Raw genomic sequence first — 15414 nt, 5'->3', positions numbered from 1 at the left:
ATACCATCAATCTTCATCTCAATTCTATCTGGTGCCCAAGATGAGTGGTCTCTCTATCAGTTTTTATGTACATTAATTTTCCTTTGGAAAAATGTATTCCAAAATCTTGTAGAGAAAAACTGTTTTCTCTTCTTTTAATCATAAGTACGTTTGAACTGCCTTGACAGTTACTTTATTTAATAACTCTTATTAAATAAAAACTAATTATCTAATTGGGTTAGCCTTTTAGGCCAGCCTAATTGGGCTTAAGTGTGTGGTTTGGGATGGGATCAAAGGGACTAATAAGGCTTTAGCTCCAATAAGCTTCAGACTTATCTGCCAACTCTTGACAAGTTCAAAGTTATCATTAATTATATAACAAGTATTGTTATAAAAATATAATTGCACTCTAGGCCTTATTAATAAATTATATCCCAAGACTCTAATATTATATCATTTGACCCCTCTATAAAATATCTATAATAAACAAAGTTATGATAAACTATCACTTTGTAAACAACTATTTTATTTATTGAGTATCCGGTTTAATCTTTTAGTTATTCATATTTATGAAATTTAATTTCCATAAATATAAACTTTAGTAACTCTTTACTAAAGTGGCTGGCTTTGAATAATTAGTTCCCATTAAACTTATCTCAAGAGGATATTTCGCGTCTTTATAGAAAGAGATTATGGATTCCATCTTGAGAATACGTGTTCCATCGACACTACGTGCGATTATCCAACATATGGAGGTTTTGACCGTTAAATTAGATCTCACTCCTGATATATTAAATTAACCTATATTTCATGATTGGATTCACTATCCTTTCAGGATTGAGAGTCTACGAAATTAAAAGTCGTGAAATTTATTATTCAGGTGACAATTGTTAATTGAATAATTAATCTCATAGCGATTTAGTTCAATATGTCTTATATAATTAAGACACATTAACACATTAACTAAAGGTCTCCACTTTCATGATCAATAGAAACCATCTTAGTTGATGTGTTATAGTCTTCGCAGATGAAATATCCAATTTCATTACTGATTATGAACTACATTTAGAGTTTACAAAGAACTTGTGATTTATATTTTCTGTAACTAAATCACATAAATCACATATAATGCATCTCTAGGACTATGATAATGTCCAATTAGTTCATTTACAAATAATCCTATATAATTAAACAATTTAATTATTTATAACATGCCAATAAATTGGATTTTATGGCATAAACCCTAACACAAACCGCACCATCTGAGTCTCCTGATTGAGCGCCCACATCTCCTGTATTAGCTGGGTACAAGATGGTGATGCTCTGACCCTTGTGTGTGCGTTCCACTACCTACTACATTTGTCTTCTTTTACTCCCACGCTATTTCTGCCGTCCTTGCCACGTCTCATTCTGCTATGCGTCTCTTGTATTTGTGCTTATCCTCCATGGCATGAAGGGCGTGGGCTCTTGGGCTTGTAATGTTTCCTCGTATTCCCCAAGGGCTTGGACATTGGTTTGGCAAGAGTCCTCGCCCATCCAGCCTGTTAGGCTTTTGCTCTTGTTACTAATCTTCGTGCTATGTCTATGGACCTGCTGGCTGTCATTCCTGCATGTTGGCCCATTGGGTTTTTCACCTCTTTTCTTGGACGTCCACAATCCATTTACTTTATTTTTACCTCTTATTGTGCCCATGGGCCTATTCATTGTCATTTCTACCATGTTTGCCCATTGAACTTTTTACCTCTTTGTTGGATTAAAATGAATTGACCCATTGCAATTAATTAATTAATTAATTAATTACCCAAGTTAATTAATTAAATCAAATTTCATGCAATAACGTGACAGCACAAACAAATTATCAAATTATCTAAATGCAACAGAAAATAAATTTGACACAGGTGATTTGTTTACGAATAGGGAAAACTACCGAGGCAAAATCCTATCGGGTGATTTTAAGGTCACCACTTCCAAGAATCCACTATTATCAAACACAAGTGATTACAAGTATAAGGAATCTTACCAAACCCTTTGGCCTATCCTGAAATACCAACTTACAGTTGAACTCTTATACTAATACCTAATTGGACTTGTATTGTAGCGGCAATCTTTTCCTTGATGCACGAATCCCAATACGTGACTAAATAATGTACACGGATCCTAGTACGTGACTAACTTCCGTAACTTGAAGAGGTTGTTGGTTGCAAAGTTCTTCAGTTCATCAACAATGAAGATCAGGAAGCTCCTTGGTTACAAAATCCTTGACATAAAGATGCAGTAACTTATTCAGAGAGAATAATGAATTAGGGCACTTTTTGCATGCGCGACGACCTTTAAAATAAGCCTTATATATATATATATATATTTAGGGTTGTGAGAAAAGAAACCCTATACCAATATTTCAGCATGGGCTGAAAATCAGATCTGGAAGTTCTAAATTCGTAAGTCTTGACAAAAACAGCTTCTATTGAGCTTCGACTATAAACCTCGATAGAAGTCTTTCTGTCGAGATTGCTGTCGAGATTTAATAAACAACTTTTCTTTACTTGTTTCTTGGTTAGATTTTCATGACTTTAACACTTGACTTAAACAACATGTTTCTTGAAGTCCTAAACCAATTCTAGATCTATTCAATTACAAGTAAAGTGCATTTTGTCAAAAGATTTGACAATTACATAAAATATGTCCCTAACACTCTTTTCTTGAGCTTCCACGGCCAATTTACTTTACTTTTACCTCTTGTTGTGCCTATGGGTCCGTTGGCTGTTATTCTTGTCATGCTAGCCCATTGGACTTTTTACCTATTTTATTGAGCTTCCACGACCCATTTACTTTACTTTTATCTTTTGTTGTACCTATGGGCCTGCTGGCTATCATTCCTGCCATGTTGGCCCATAGGGTTTTTTTACCTCTTTTCTTGGGCTTTTATGACTTATTTACTTTGCTCTTACATCTTCTACTCCCTTTCTCTTTCATCTTTCCTCATTGTTGGGCTTTTTGTCCAAAACGAGTATCAACACCAGTTAAACAAATATAAATTGGAACATAAAAATGCTTAACAAGCAAAAACCATAAGGTCTATAATAATGTACCATATACATTGCTAGTCATGCCCATTGAGAGTGAGAGGGTATCGAGAGAGAATGGTGAGAGTGTGAGATGGAGAAGTTAATAAGGTTTTGAACTTCTGATTATATATTTAACCAAAACAAAGTTGTTTTTAACATGAAACTAGAACGTACTAACTTTAGGTTGACCACTTACTTCATATAATATTAAATTTATATATTGCAATTTTGTGTTGTTTTCTTATCATAAAATTGCACATCACATCGCATAGTGTGGTGCGGTTCATTGCCATTTGTAATGTGGTGCAGTACGGTTACTCAATTTTACAAGTGGTTTTGGTCAGTTTGGGCGCAGTCATGCAATTTGAGCAATTTGGTGAACACCCCTAGGCCCTAAGTGTCTTAGCAAACTTTGAGTTAAAAGTACTTCTTTAGGACTGCATAGGGCTTGCCTTTAGCTACATTCCCTTCTAATTATGCATTTGCCAACAAATTAAAAACTAGTTTCTGGCTTAAATTATCTATTATTTGTGGATCTCACCCTACTTTTTGTCCCAGTTTTATTTTAAATATTCTAATTTTCAATTTTTTTTAAAAAAATAAGCTAACTTTTAGCTTTTTGTCTTACTTATGCAAACAAGTTACCAAAAATAAGTAATTCTCAAACAAATAATAGATAAGAAACACAAAATAAGTCTTCTCAAGATGTAAGCATATCTATGTGATGGCAATATCTTCCACACATTCTCATAACCATTCTACATGATTGGCTACTTGTCATTTTCACATAAACTAACTTTTTTTTTTTCAAACTCTCACAGCAGTCGTATAAATGAGTTGTGGTTAAATATGTAGAATAAGTTATGATCTAGAATTTTTGCTATGATAAATATAAAAAGGTATTTTATATCAAATGATACCATGTCAGCGGTGTCAAAATTCAATAAGTGTGAGACATATCAACAAAGAAAAAAAAAAAACTGCTTCACTAACAAATGAAAAACATGTGTTAATGGGTAGTTTATTTTTATACATATTGCCTCTTATTTATTAAATTTTGATACTATGATATAATTTGATACAAAATAAATACAAAAATAAGAGATCACCACACAGCTATAAATACCCATATCTAAGCCAATCAAATCACAACATCCCATCAGATAACGTTGTCAAAACCAATCAATGTTCAAAACTTATGCAAATCTCTGTTATGTACAGCCAACCACATACTAAATCTCCCACAAAGGCATCAAAACTATCTTCAGCGACTGAGCCAGAGACCACCCAGATAAGAAACTTAGGAAACAATAAGACATCTCATAGTTGGACCAACCAACCACTCGAAGAAGATGAATTCTGGAGTTCTTACCTTGACTACGTTCTTATGTTCAAGTTCCAGCTCCGTATATGATTCTAAAAGACTCGCTAACCTCCACAATCGTTCTTATGCAACACTCACAGTTCAGTGCTCCAATTCTAACCCAGACATGCCTCTAATAACTGGTAAGTTTATCACTCTACAGTCTAACCCTGTTTTATTTTATTTTATTTTTTAAAACTTTATAAGTTCATATTTTGTTAGCCTATGAAATAAAATCACGTCCATTATGAGTCCAAAGTTGGGAACATTGATGGGTTCAGAGAGTTTGACCATTTAAAAAAATTCTTAAGTCTGAGTTTGTCTCTTTCTATTCCTATTGTTTTTATAACTTCAGTGAAACTTAACAAGAACCCCTCTGACATTCTTTATGAGAAGCTTTTCTCATAAAAATTAGCTGCTCTATTTGTCCAAAAAGATTGAAATTAGCTGCCTATTAGGTTGAAAGAAATTAATTATTTAATTAATATATATTTTTAGGTACATTTTATTTATATATAGGGATATTTTATGTTTATTTTAAGTTTTCAAAATAAATACAATGATCAAAATCATTCAAAACATATCTAAAATCAAAAAAAAAAATTTAATATAATTTTTTTTCCTCCTAATGAGTATGCATAAGTGTCCCTAGAGTGTCCATGCATAAATGCTAACCTTTTTTTTTTTTTTTTGGTCCTTTTCTTACAAATGAAATTAAAAAGTATAAAGAGTTGCTTTATAAAAAAATAAAAAAATAAAACGTCTGATGATGCCTATCTTGAATAGCTGTTGCTAACTTTTGTTGCTTGTTTAGTGTAAAAGGGAATGTGTTATCTCTACTGCTTGATAAATGCTTAAATTTTAGTCTTTACAGAAAAGAGGAAACGAGTGCATGGAAACAGCTTTCTTGTAAACGTTTCTGTGGTTTACTTATAATTGGGATGTGCATGATGGTTGTCACTTGTCCCTTTACTTGCTATAAATGGGTTTTAGGATGTTTAAGGATCTGGTGCTTAGAGGCTGTTATTCAAGTACATTACCTTTTTGTGAAACTTTTTATGGATGTTCAATCCATCTGATATTATATTATTTAGCTGTGTTACCTTCCCATTTTGAGAAATGGATGCATGGATTTCTTCTTTGCATAATTTCCCAAAGGGGTATTGACTGATTTCTAGGGATTTGATAATTTTAGATTCCCAAAGCTATAGAGTGGTATGAATTCAATGATATGGCTGAACCCAGTTCGGCAGTGTAAATGCTAACAAAAAATGGTCTATAGAAAATCTTTCATCCAATGCAGTTATTATAGGATCTAAGGAAGCATGAAATGAATATATACAAATGTAAAAACTAGAATGTATTTTAGGAATTCATTAGCTCTAATGAATTTGAAGTGCTTGCAAATATTTATTCCAATTGGAATTAATTTTAATAATGCATATATGACAGAGAATTTTCAAAATGATGGCTATATGACTGGTGGTGCATATGATTTTCAAAAAGCAACGACATCACTTACTAATCAGTCAATATCATCATCTAAGAAAGTAACTCTTGTGAGGCATGGCCTTAGCTCTTGGAATGAAGAGGGTAGAGTTCAGGTGAGTTTTTTCTCTGCTTTTTATAATTCATTTATTTATCTTCTGTCATTCTTTATTCTTTTTTTTTTTTTTTTGTTGGGGGAGGGGGCGGGGGGGGGGTGGGCGGCGGGGGGGAGTGGGGGATGATTGTCTTGTGGTTTAGGATGTGAAAATTGAATGTTTTGTTCGTAAGTGCAACTTCTTTGCTTCTCAAATCCACTAATAATCAGTTAATCATCATTTATTTAATTTTTTGAAACATACTGAGGGTCACCACCCAAAGGAAATGCTAGAAATTCAAAGAATATGGTTGATAAGCTAGTTAGTCCCATTTCTTCTTTGCCCTGTATTTATGCTAGATAAGCTTTTCCAAAGCATTGTAAGTTTGTCAATGTGTTACAAGATTTGATCATAAGTTATTATTCTCATTGATAAGAATTATGTCTCAACATTACTCTTATAATTTTGTAAAATGACAGAAATCAAACACATGCACATTAAAACACTAAAGTTCTGAGTTTCATTAGTTGACAAGAAGCACCTAGACTTCCAAATTTGATGTTATTTATTTACTTATGTCTCTTCCCTTTCACTATATTAGGATTGAAGGAAACATTTAGTCCAACTTGGTAAACGTTTCCCCTTGAGGGTTTTTGTGGTTGAACAAAAGTTCAAGTCTCATTCATCTCTTTGTCTATTATCATTCTGTTAAGTTTTTAGCTAATAACTTGATTGCTATATGTACATTCAGGGAAGCTCAAACTTATCTGTCCTAACGGAAACAGGAGTGAAACAAGCAGAGAGGTGCAGGAAAGCCTTGGCAAAAATATACTTTGATCAGTGCTTTTCAAGTCCAATATCTCGTGCCAAGGTTTGACTCACACAATCTAGCATGTTGATTTTTCATAATTTACCATTTTATCTCTGAGTGTTAATGCAGTCCACTGCTGAAGTTATATGGCACGGGAAGAAAGAACCGCTTGTTTTCCTTGATTCGTTAAAGGAAGCCCATTTATTTTATCTGGAAGGCATGAAAAATGGTCAGTCTCCTTTTTATTCATATAGTTCTAAAACTAGAGAACTGTATATGTAATTTGTAGTGACATGATTTAATTGCTTTCTTTAGATCTTACTCATTAAATTAGTCAATATTTTAACCCAATTCACTTGACTTGGTCACAACTCGGTTAAAATTTCAGTTGGCCTGGTTGAAACTTTATAAAAGGGGGGAAAAAAAAAGGTTCCTCTCTAGCCTGCTCAAACTTGCTTTAGTTAACTTGGGGATTTGTAATTGTGCATGATTTATATCCTTCCTTTATTTCTTTATGCGTAAAACTAAATCACATTCAGAATTTGGAGGCAGTGGATGCTAAGGACAGATATCCAAAGGAGTATACAGCATGGAGAGAAGATCCCTCTAATTTCAATGTGAATGGCATCTACCCAGTACGAAAACTATGGGGAACAGCAAGAGAGGCTTGGAGGGAAATATTGTTGTCACCTGTAAGCTTTTCCCTTAATATTGTTATTTTACTTTTTCTTATTGTGAAGCTAATTAGTTGTAATATGAATATCTTTCTTTTCTTTTCTATTTTTATTTTGGATGAACATATGGACATTTTTTCTTTCACCTGCAGGGAGAGAGTTTTTTGATTGTCACTCACAAATCAATTTTGAGGGCACTGATCTGTACAGCTTTAGGGCTACCACCAGAGAGGTACGTAATTGGTTCAATAGATGCAGCCACCCAGGTGGTTATTTTTGCTGATCATTGCAAAAATATTTCTGATTATTAAAAAAGGTTTCTGGATCATTTTGTAATATGAATCTAAAAATTATGACATTCATAAAAAGGGTGTGAAGGTTTGGCCAATAACATTACTACTTAATGAAACTTTCCTCATACAGTTTGGTTGATCTTACCAAAATCTATGTATTCCTTTCCCAGATCCTCATAAATTATAAAAATATGAACAATAATGTTGCTGGTTTTCTGGATAATGTCGTTAACCTATTACAAAGATCGTAAGTAAAATAACCTACTATTTACAGCTGTACCTGTTTTTTCCTTTCTTGTTGTTGCTGTTGTTGTGTCTCATTTTTGGTGAGTTGCCTTCTTTTTCCGATATTAGAATGGTACTGCTGCTCAGTGGCACATTTCGGTCACTTCTTTACTAGTTAGCCAAATAACAAATTCTGCACTGTTGCTATTATTGTCACATTTTGATTGACCATGAAATATCATCATAACGAAAGGTGACAAACTATGCACTTTTCATTTCCTTCAGCAATTAACCCTAATAAAGCTTTTAATCATTCAGGTTCCGAGCAATAGATGTGAATAATGGTGGGATATCTGTTTTTAACTTCAACAAAAGAGGAGAAGCTATGCTTCAATCCTTGAACATGACAGCCCACATGTATAGCGATCACTTCTATCTTTACTGAAACTTGGTGATATGTCGCATTCATTGATAAGAAAGGAGCGAACCTTGCTGCCCAACGTCTAAGGATACTCTGTGTATCAGATTCAGAGGACAATAGACTCAAGAGTTGAAAATGAGAAAAAAAACGTTTTTTTATTTCAGCAATACACTGATTGATTCCAATAAAAAATCTCAACCTTGAAGTTGAGAATCTTAAGACTCAATTGTATTTATGGTAGAATAACACTTGGAATTTCATGGCTGGATTGTACATTCATGCAGCATATTACTCTCAATAATTACTCAAATTACTAAGGGATTTTTTTTTGAACCTGCCCTTCCCTATATGTGCGTGTATATATATTATATGTACTCTCTGAATTTGCTTACTCTTCTGAAACCTTTATGGGAACACACATCAGCCTGCTCATTGTTGGTCTCCCATAATTCTTTGCCATAGCAATCTGTCACTCATCCCTTGTCAAAAAAAAAAGAAAAAAAGAAGCTATTTGTCACTCATCTTCACAACTGATGTTGAGAAATTTTGTTAGGAATTCCGGTGAGGCTTATTTGTAAGAAACATGACTTACATTGCCATCTGAGCAAAGTTTGTAATTTGGTATTAAGTTTAAGATCAATGCACTGCATAAATTGCTTGGACATCAGCTCCACGAGAAAGCAGGTGAGGCTGCAGGAGATCAGTCACGTGATTGCATCCATGCATGTAAAGAAATTCAAGGCCAAAAAACGTACATTACAAAATCAAATGGTACCATTCCTTGGAGAGAAAGTATACATATGACACAACTTTTGTGCCACAACTTTTACCCCAATCTAGATGTGCAATTGTGAATGGTGGAAAAAAAATTGTGGATCCATGTGAAAGTTATGGTTCACCAATTACAGTCACGCATGTTATCAACGAGTTGTGGCAAATTGTGTGGTTGTAAAAGAACTGCTTCTTGAGATAGGGTAGATTATCTTAATGTAAAAGATACCAATGGAATACACTCATGGACCAGTTAAGTGCAAAGTTTACGCAAGGTTGTATGAATGATGTTTGCAATGTTGGATTTATGAGAACTTTTAGCTTCACACTGAGAATGAAACTTCTGAATTTGTCATTAAAGAAACAAGATCTCATTAATCAAATTTGCAAGTAATGTCCACACCACACACATTGTTGTTAAACCCAGATGGACAGTAAGCCGGTGAAGAGACTGGATAAGGGGTTACTGGTCCAAATTGGTTGGATAGCTAGATTATACATGTAACTTGAAAATTAGATCTAGTACTTGGCTTAATATAATTTACAGCAGAAAACTAGCACAAATAGGCTTGACTCAAAACAGGGAAACAAAATGATGGCAAGTGGAAACAGAAGTCCAAACATTAAATTTGCTGCAAGAACTTCTAGATCATGCTAGTTCCCATTATAAATGAAGTAAGAAAAGGGTTCTCTCTTTTTCTTCTATGTTGAGAACTAAGACAAATTTCTTTCCCGCATCAACAATTCTATCTTCTTGACATCTTCTGGAATGTTGACACCATGAGCATCATGGTCAACCTTGATCACCTGTGATTAATAATGTACCACGCTTGTGAAATTTATTAAAAAATATTTCACATCTCTAAGAAAACAAACAAAAAAAAAGCCAATATAAATTGTGATCCACAAAGACGTACTAACATATGAATAATTTCAGCAACTCATAGGTGAACCCAATAAGTTAAATAAGGTCATCTCAGCATCAACTTCTAAGAATGTTATTAATTGCAGAGGACAATTCACAGTGAAATACAATTCTAGCAAAAAATTCAAATTTGTTTTGGGAGTTACATTAATGTAATGAACAAAAGGATGTGACTTAGGACACACGCGTCATAATAGAATAGCTTTACATACTTATGCCCATAAAAATGTATGCCGCTGAGGTCATATAGTTTCTGTCATGAGTTTTCCTCTCATTTTTTAGTTAAGAAACTTTATGTGGACTAACTAGATTTAATGAATGGATATATTATCATCTGCAAGCACCATGCACAGCGGATACTCCAAATCACTCAACATTATCAATCAACAAAGGAAAAACAAGTTGATATGCCCAGTTTGAAATGCAAATGCAAACTGAAACTCAATAGGTGTCATGATTCATGAGCATCATTAATTGTAGACAAAACACAAATATCATTGTGCAAGTGGTGAGGTCAGCGGCTGTCCTGCGCCACACACACACACACACCCCCAAAGAAAAAGGAGCATGGGGTAAAATGTAACCATAACTAGACTCTGATCCATGAAGAGTTAAACTGGTACAGATGACAGATAATTGATCAAATGAATTTAGAACAAGTCAATCAAAATATAAAACAAATGATTGTATGATACCTTCATCTTATAGCCATTCTCAAGGACTTTAAGCTGCTCTAAATCTTCTTCTAGCTGCAATGTAGTAGGTGGAAGATCTGGATATATCTTTAAAAACTGTGTATCATAGCTCTGGCAAGACAAAAGAAAGTCAGCGTGGTAAAAGACCACACAGAAATTACTTACATAAGAACCTCACAGCAACAGTCCTTTTAAACATACAGGTATATAAATACCTGGATACCAAGATGAAGCAAATATGTAAAGTGTGGATTGGCCTTCCCTGACCTGTGTTTCATACATAAATTACTAAGGCTACACACTCTATTTTGTATTGCATCTAAATAGGCTATTCAATAAAACTCACTTGTTACACGGGATCAGACCCCTTGAAAAATAGATTGCATTTCCATGAGTGTCCACCACACATTTCACTCGATTTGGATCAGATGCATCTTCAGGTTTCAAAGATGTAACTGCAGTGCTGAATACAGCATCTGGAGCTGCCTGCAGTACTTAAACTAAACCAATCAATTCATAAGGAAAAGGAAAACAAAAATCAGGAACAACCCAAAGACAGAAAATTATATTTATATCAAAAGAATAATATGTAGCTGTCCTGCAGATGATACTACAAGATATTGAGTGTGATGAGAGAAGGTTTTACAGGTTAGCCACATTCTTATCTTCTGTCAATTAGAACAATTTTCTAAGAAAGAATATTATTTACTTAAGGCAGGAGTTAAAAAAATAAATAAATAAATAAATAAAACGATAACACAAGAGTCAATAAACCAAATTTTATTTATCAAAAGATAAAATGTAAAGAAATAGCATATGTCCTTTTCATCCGTGTTGAAGAGGAATGTAACTAATGTGTAACTTTCTTAGTTCCAGATATGAATGGCCACCATTTTCCAAAAAGAAAAGAAAAAATTACAAATGGCCATCTTATTTATGCACAGAAAATAACTTACCTGCAGAGCTTTGACAACCCCATCTATTATCTCAGGCTCTATAAGGGGCTCATCTCCTTGAATGTTAACAACAATGTCAAATTTCTTTCAAAGCTTTTGAATTGCCTCATTGCAGCGTTCAGTTCCTGCCGATCAAGCAATTAAGATAACCTTCTGACTCTATTCAATGAATACAAAAATAAATGTGACTAATAAGGTTGAGCCACTGGTCTGACCATTTTGGCAAGATTCTGACGTCATTATCACATCAGCTCCAAATCCCAGACAGATTTCTGCTATCCTCTCATCATCGGTGGCCACAACTTGCAGAAGAGAAAACGAGATATTATAAATTGAGAGAGAGAGAGAGAGAGAGAGAGAGAGATTACTTTTTAAAAAACTTATCATATAATGATAGGCGTGTGCTGAATCAATTCAAAATGATTCAATTGTTTTAGTTTATTAATCATTAGTTTAATCCTATATTTGATGCTTAAAATAGCTTCCCTTGCCACAGGTGAGAAGAATCATGGAGTGAAACTAGTCAACCAAATTTGCTAAAGTTATCATTTTGTGACAGATTGCCATTTAAATGCAAGATAAGTCATAAATAAAGTGATTACATTGCTGCTTCTGGGTAGTTTGTTATAATGCCCTCACTACAGCATGCAAGACTAATGCTGCCCTTGATCCAGAGCAGAGGCAACATTACAATGCAAATCTCAGTGGCGTTAGCTGCATCAATAAGACATAGAACCTGATCCTCTCTCTCTCTCTCTCTCTCTCTCTCTCTCTCTTGGTGCTAATCAATCAAAGCTGCATCTTTCAGAATATCATAAAGAACGACTGCAACACATGCCATAAGGTAAAAACACTCATACCTTAACCCAATAAAATGTCAGAAGATCTTGAGGATCATAATTTCATTAGCTATAGTGCATGACTTTGCCTCTTTCTTACATTGTACCGTAATTGTCTTTTCTTTTTTATTTTGGTAAGTAACCAAAATGTCAACATCGAAAGGATATTATCCCCTTAGTAACAACATATGATGTCAACCATCTTTGGTACAAAAAAAAAAAAAAAAAAAGATATGAAGCTCAATTGCAGGACATACCAAGTTTGCCTAATGTGGTTGCAAGTTTTGCTCTTTCCCATGTTCTCTGCCAAGCACAATTTTAGTAAACAAAATCCATAAACTACAGTAAACCTGTGCAGGGCATATAATATTTAAAGACATACTGGTTGAAACAAGAACAAAAAGAGATTAAACATGGATTACAAGGACAATTAGTGCCTTGACCAAAAACACAAAAATTGCACCTCATTCAATTCAAATCTTTTCCACAGTAGTAAATGAATTCGTGTAATTTTGCATCTACAATTCCCAATGAACTGACAGTTTCCTGAGATGAGCCATATACTATGAAAACAAGAACAAAGTCTGCATATGTAATTTAACTACTCTTGTTGAAACCCCTGATGCTATGGGTGGGGTTGAGGTCAGACTTGGGCTTAATTCACCTTAGGGAGTGCTTTTGGCCCCTGTTCCTTCTAAACACCTCATGCATTGGTTTTCCAAGGAAGCACGGACACTTCATTAGGGTGCTGAACCCGTGTCTTACCCATGTCATACTGGTATCATAGCAGCTGTTTTACCATGTCATACCCGTGTCTGTGTCTCCTAGGTCCTGAGTGGAGGAGCTAAGATGGTAACACCCAGGTAGGGAAGCCACGGTTGGTCCCCCTCGCCCTTTTTTAAGACCAAACCACCCCCCCCCCCACCCCCCACACACACACACACACACACACAAAAAACAAAAGTCGGTTTTTTTTTTGCCCCTCGTTTTTACAAGTGGAGGACAGGGGATTCAAACCCAGGTTGTTCTTAATGAGAGAACTGGACAATGCTATTGAGCTAGAAGACTCTTGGCCTACTTTGAATCAATTTATGAAGCCATCTCACTCAGCAAGTCCAAAAATACATAAAATAGCTTTATGGGCAATAGTAGCAGGCAGAGAACCAAAACAACTGTAAGGAACAACTCTGCCATTTTCAATCAACCAAAACATGCACCAAGGACTTTTTAATTGGCTATTTAACAATTAAGCATTTGTCTAGTTTCAAAAAAAAAAAAAAAAAGTCTAGACCATGAAACTGTACTTAAAAAACTAAATAAATAAATAATTTAACAAGCTAGCTATATTTGACTTTCGGTTGGACTCAAAACTAAATCAATCCAATTGAAAAACAAAGACATTTTCAACTCTAAACTAAAATTTGAAGTTTCAAATGTAGAGTCAGAGTCATAGCTTACATCAACTAAAACAACAAAACCTTAATCTCAAAACTATTTAAGGTTGTTAACATGTAACATGTAGAGCCATACTTAAAAATAAATAAAAAAGAGTAAAATGTAGGACCTGAATCATGGGCTTTCCGAGGATTGGAATCAGGGGTTTCCCTTGAAATCGTGAAGAAGCAAAACGAGCGGGTATGATACCAACAACCCGGCTCCGATACTTTGCGGTTCGGCGCGTGGATATCACCGCGTAAGCTCCAGCCGCCACCACTATGGCTGCCCCGGCGAGTAGGCCTTGCACAAGCCATGAACCGGTGGTGCTAGACGTGGTCGATGTGGGACTCATGACGTTTCAGTTGTTGAGACAAAGAGAAGTGGCGCGTGTGGTGCTAGTGAGGGTATTCGCGCGTGTTTATAGCATTGTAAATTGAAAGGAAGCTTCCTAACGGCGGGAAATCAAACAGTGTCGTTTTTCCACTTTTCTTGTAGCTTCCGCCAAACGGTGCGTTCTGATGATTTTCTCCCATAAGAAATTGACAATTACTAATATCAAAATTACAACCTTATTAAATTTTCAATTCTAAATTATAAATTTAATTTAAAAATGAAAATTTTAATTTTAAACCTATTAAATTTATTTTTAATCTCTTTTATGCTCTGATTGGTTTGGGAGGAAAACAAGAGAAAATTGTAATTTTCTATTTTTTGATTCGGGTAAAAAGGAATCGAGGAAATTGAGTGGATGGACGATAAAGTTTTCTATTTAAACCCACCATTTGTTTTCTTTCCAAATTGGGGAGGGAAAAAAAAAAAAACCTAACATGTAAAAAAAACTAAATTACAAATTGTACCTTAAATGTTTTTAAAAATTTTGATTTTGTCCTTGAAGTTTCAAAATTTTGATCCACTCTCCTAACATCGGCTATCGTTTGACAAAAACTTTTTTTGTCTATCTGTCATTAAAGTGGTTATTAATGTCACTCTATCTCAAAACAAAATAGTTTTAATGCATTAAAACTATGCAATTTTTGCTATGTTGGTAAAAAAAAAAAAAAAAAAAGTATTTACCACTTCATTTTTTTTGTGTGCATTTTTTCTCATTTTTTATTTATTTATTTACACTTTACTTTTCTCTCTTCCTATCTCATATCTCACTCTCTCACATTAGATTACACTTTCTCCACCTCTCATAACCATTTGTGATTGCATGTGGTGAATGTGGTGTGCTACGAGTACTACGGTCAGGATGCTCTGAGTGAGAAGGGTTAAGAAGTACCTATGTTTGGTCCACATGTCCAAAGCGAACCTGGGTGGTCCATCTCCTCCTTCGATTGTGATAGGCCCTGAGCTCATTTGTGAATTGGGGTTGTA

The 15414-nt window shown here is 34.5% G+C and overlaps 2 protein-coding genes across 2 annotated transcripts; one reads left to right on the top strand and one right to left on the bottom strand.

Annotated features, from left to right (window-relative positions):
- The first annotated feature begins 4242 nt into the window (after positions 1–4242).
- LOC112026515 (probable 2-carboxy-D-arabinitol-1-phosphatase) lies at positions 4243–8747 on the top strand. Its single transcript, XM_024059205.2, has 7 exons — positions 4243–4550; positions 5860–6011; positions 6742–6861; positions 6931–7030; positions 7354–7493; positions 7628–7707; positions 8312–8747. Exons 1-7 carry the CDS (start codon positions 4397–4399, stop codon positions 8436–8438), a joined length of 873 nt encoding a protein of 290 aa, XP_023914973.1. The 5' UTR covers positions 4243–4396; the 3' UTR covers positions 8439–8747.
- An 816-nt stretch (positions 8748–9563) lies between these two features.
- LOC112026488 (3-deoxy-manno-octulosonate cytidylyltransferase, mitochondrial) lies at positions 9564–14478 on the bottom strand. The gene is made up of 8 exons (XM_065773803.1): positions 14165–14478; positions 12858–12903; positions 11977–12063; positions 11762–11886; positions 11152–11291; positions 11021–11072; positions 10806–10916; positions 9564–9992 (listed from the first exon to the last, which is right to left on the bottom strand). The coding sequence occupies exons 1-4, from the start codon at positions 14387–14389 to the stop codon at positions 11849–11851; spliced, it is 396 nt and encodes a 131-aa protein (XP_065629875.1). The 5' UTR covers positions 14390–14478; the 3' UTR covers positions 9564–9992; positions 10806–10916; positions 11021–11072; positions 11152–11291; positions 11762–11848.
- Positions 14479–15414: the final 936 nt, after the last annotated feature.

The sequence above is a fragment of the Quercus suber genome, unplaced genomic scaffold (assembly GCF_002906115.3).
Source record: "Quercus suber isolate HL8 unplaced genomic scaffold, Cork oak 2.0 scaffold_80, whole genome shotgun sequence".
Taxonomy (NCBI): Eukaryota; Viridiplantae; Streptophyta; class Magnoliopsida; order Fagales; family Fagaceae; genus Quercus; species Quercus suber.
Note: the sequence above shows the minus strand (reverse complement) of the source record. Positions and strands in the feature narration are given on the sequence as shown.

Bases quoted from the DNA above. Each gene is read 5' to 3' on its own strand.
- LOC112026488 (XM_065773803.1), bottom strand. From the start codon at position 14,389: ATGAGTCCCACATCGACCACGTCTAGCACCACCGGTTCATGGCTTGTG. The intron at 12,064-12,857 runs GTATGTCCTGCA...CTCTTCTGCAAG, and splicing joins AACCACATTAGGCAAACTTG to TTGTGGCCACCGATGATGAG. The intron at 11,887-11,976 runs GTCAGACCAGTG...CTTGATCGGCAG, and splicing joins GTCAGAATCTTGCCAAAATG to GAACTGAACGCTGCAATGAG.
- LOC112026515 (XM_024059205.2), top strand. From the start codon at position 4,397: ATGAATTCTGGAGTTCTTACCTTGACTACGTTCTTATGTTCAAGTTCC. The intron at 4,551-5,859 runs GTAAGTTTATCA...CATATATGACAG, and splicing joins AGACATGCCTCTAATAACTG to AGAATTTTCAAAATGATGGC. The intron at 7,494-7,627 runs GTAAGCTTTTCC...TTTCACCTGCAG, and splicing joins GGGAAATATTGTTGTCACCT to GGAGAGAGTTTTTTGATTGT.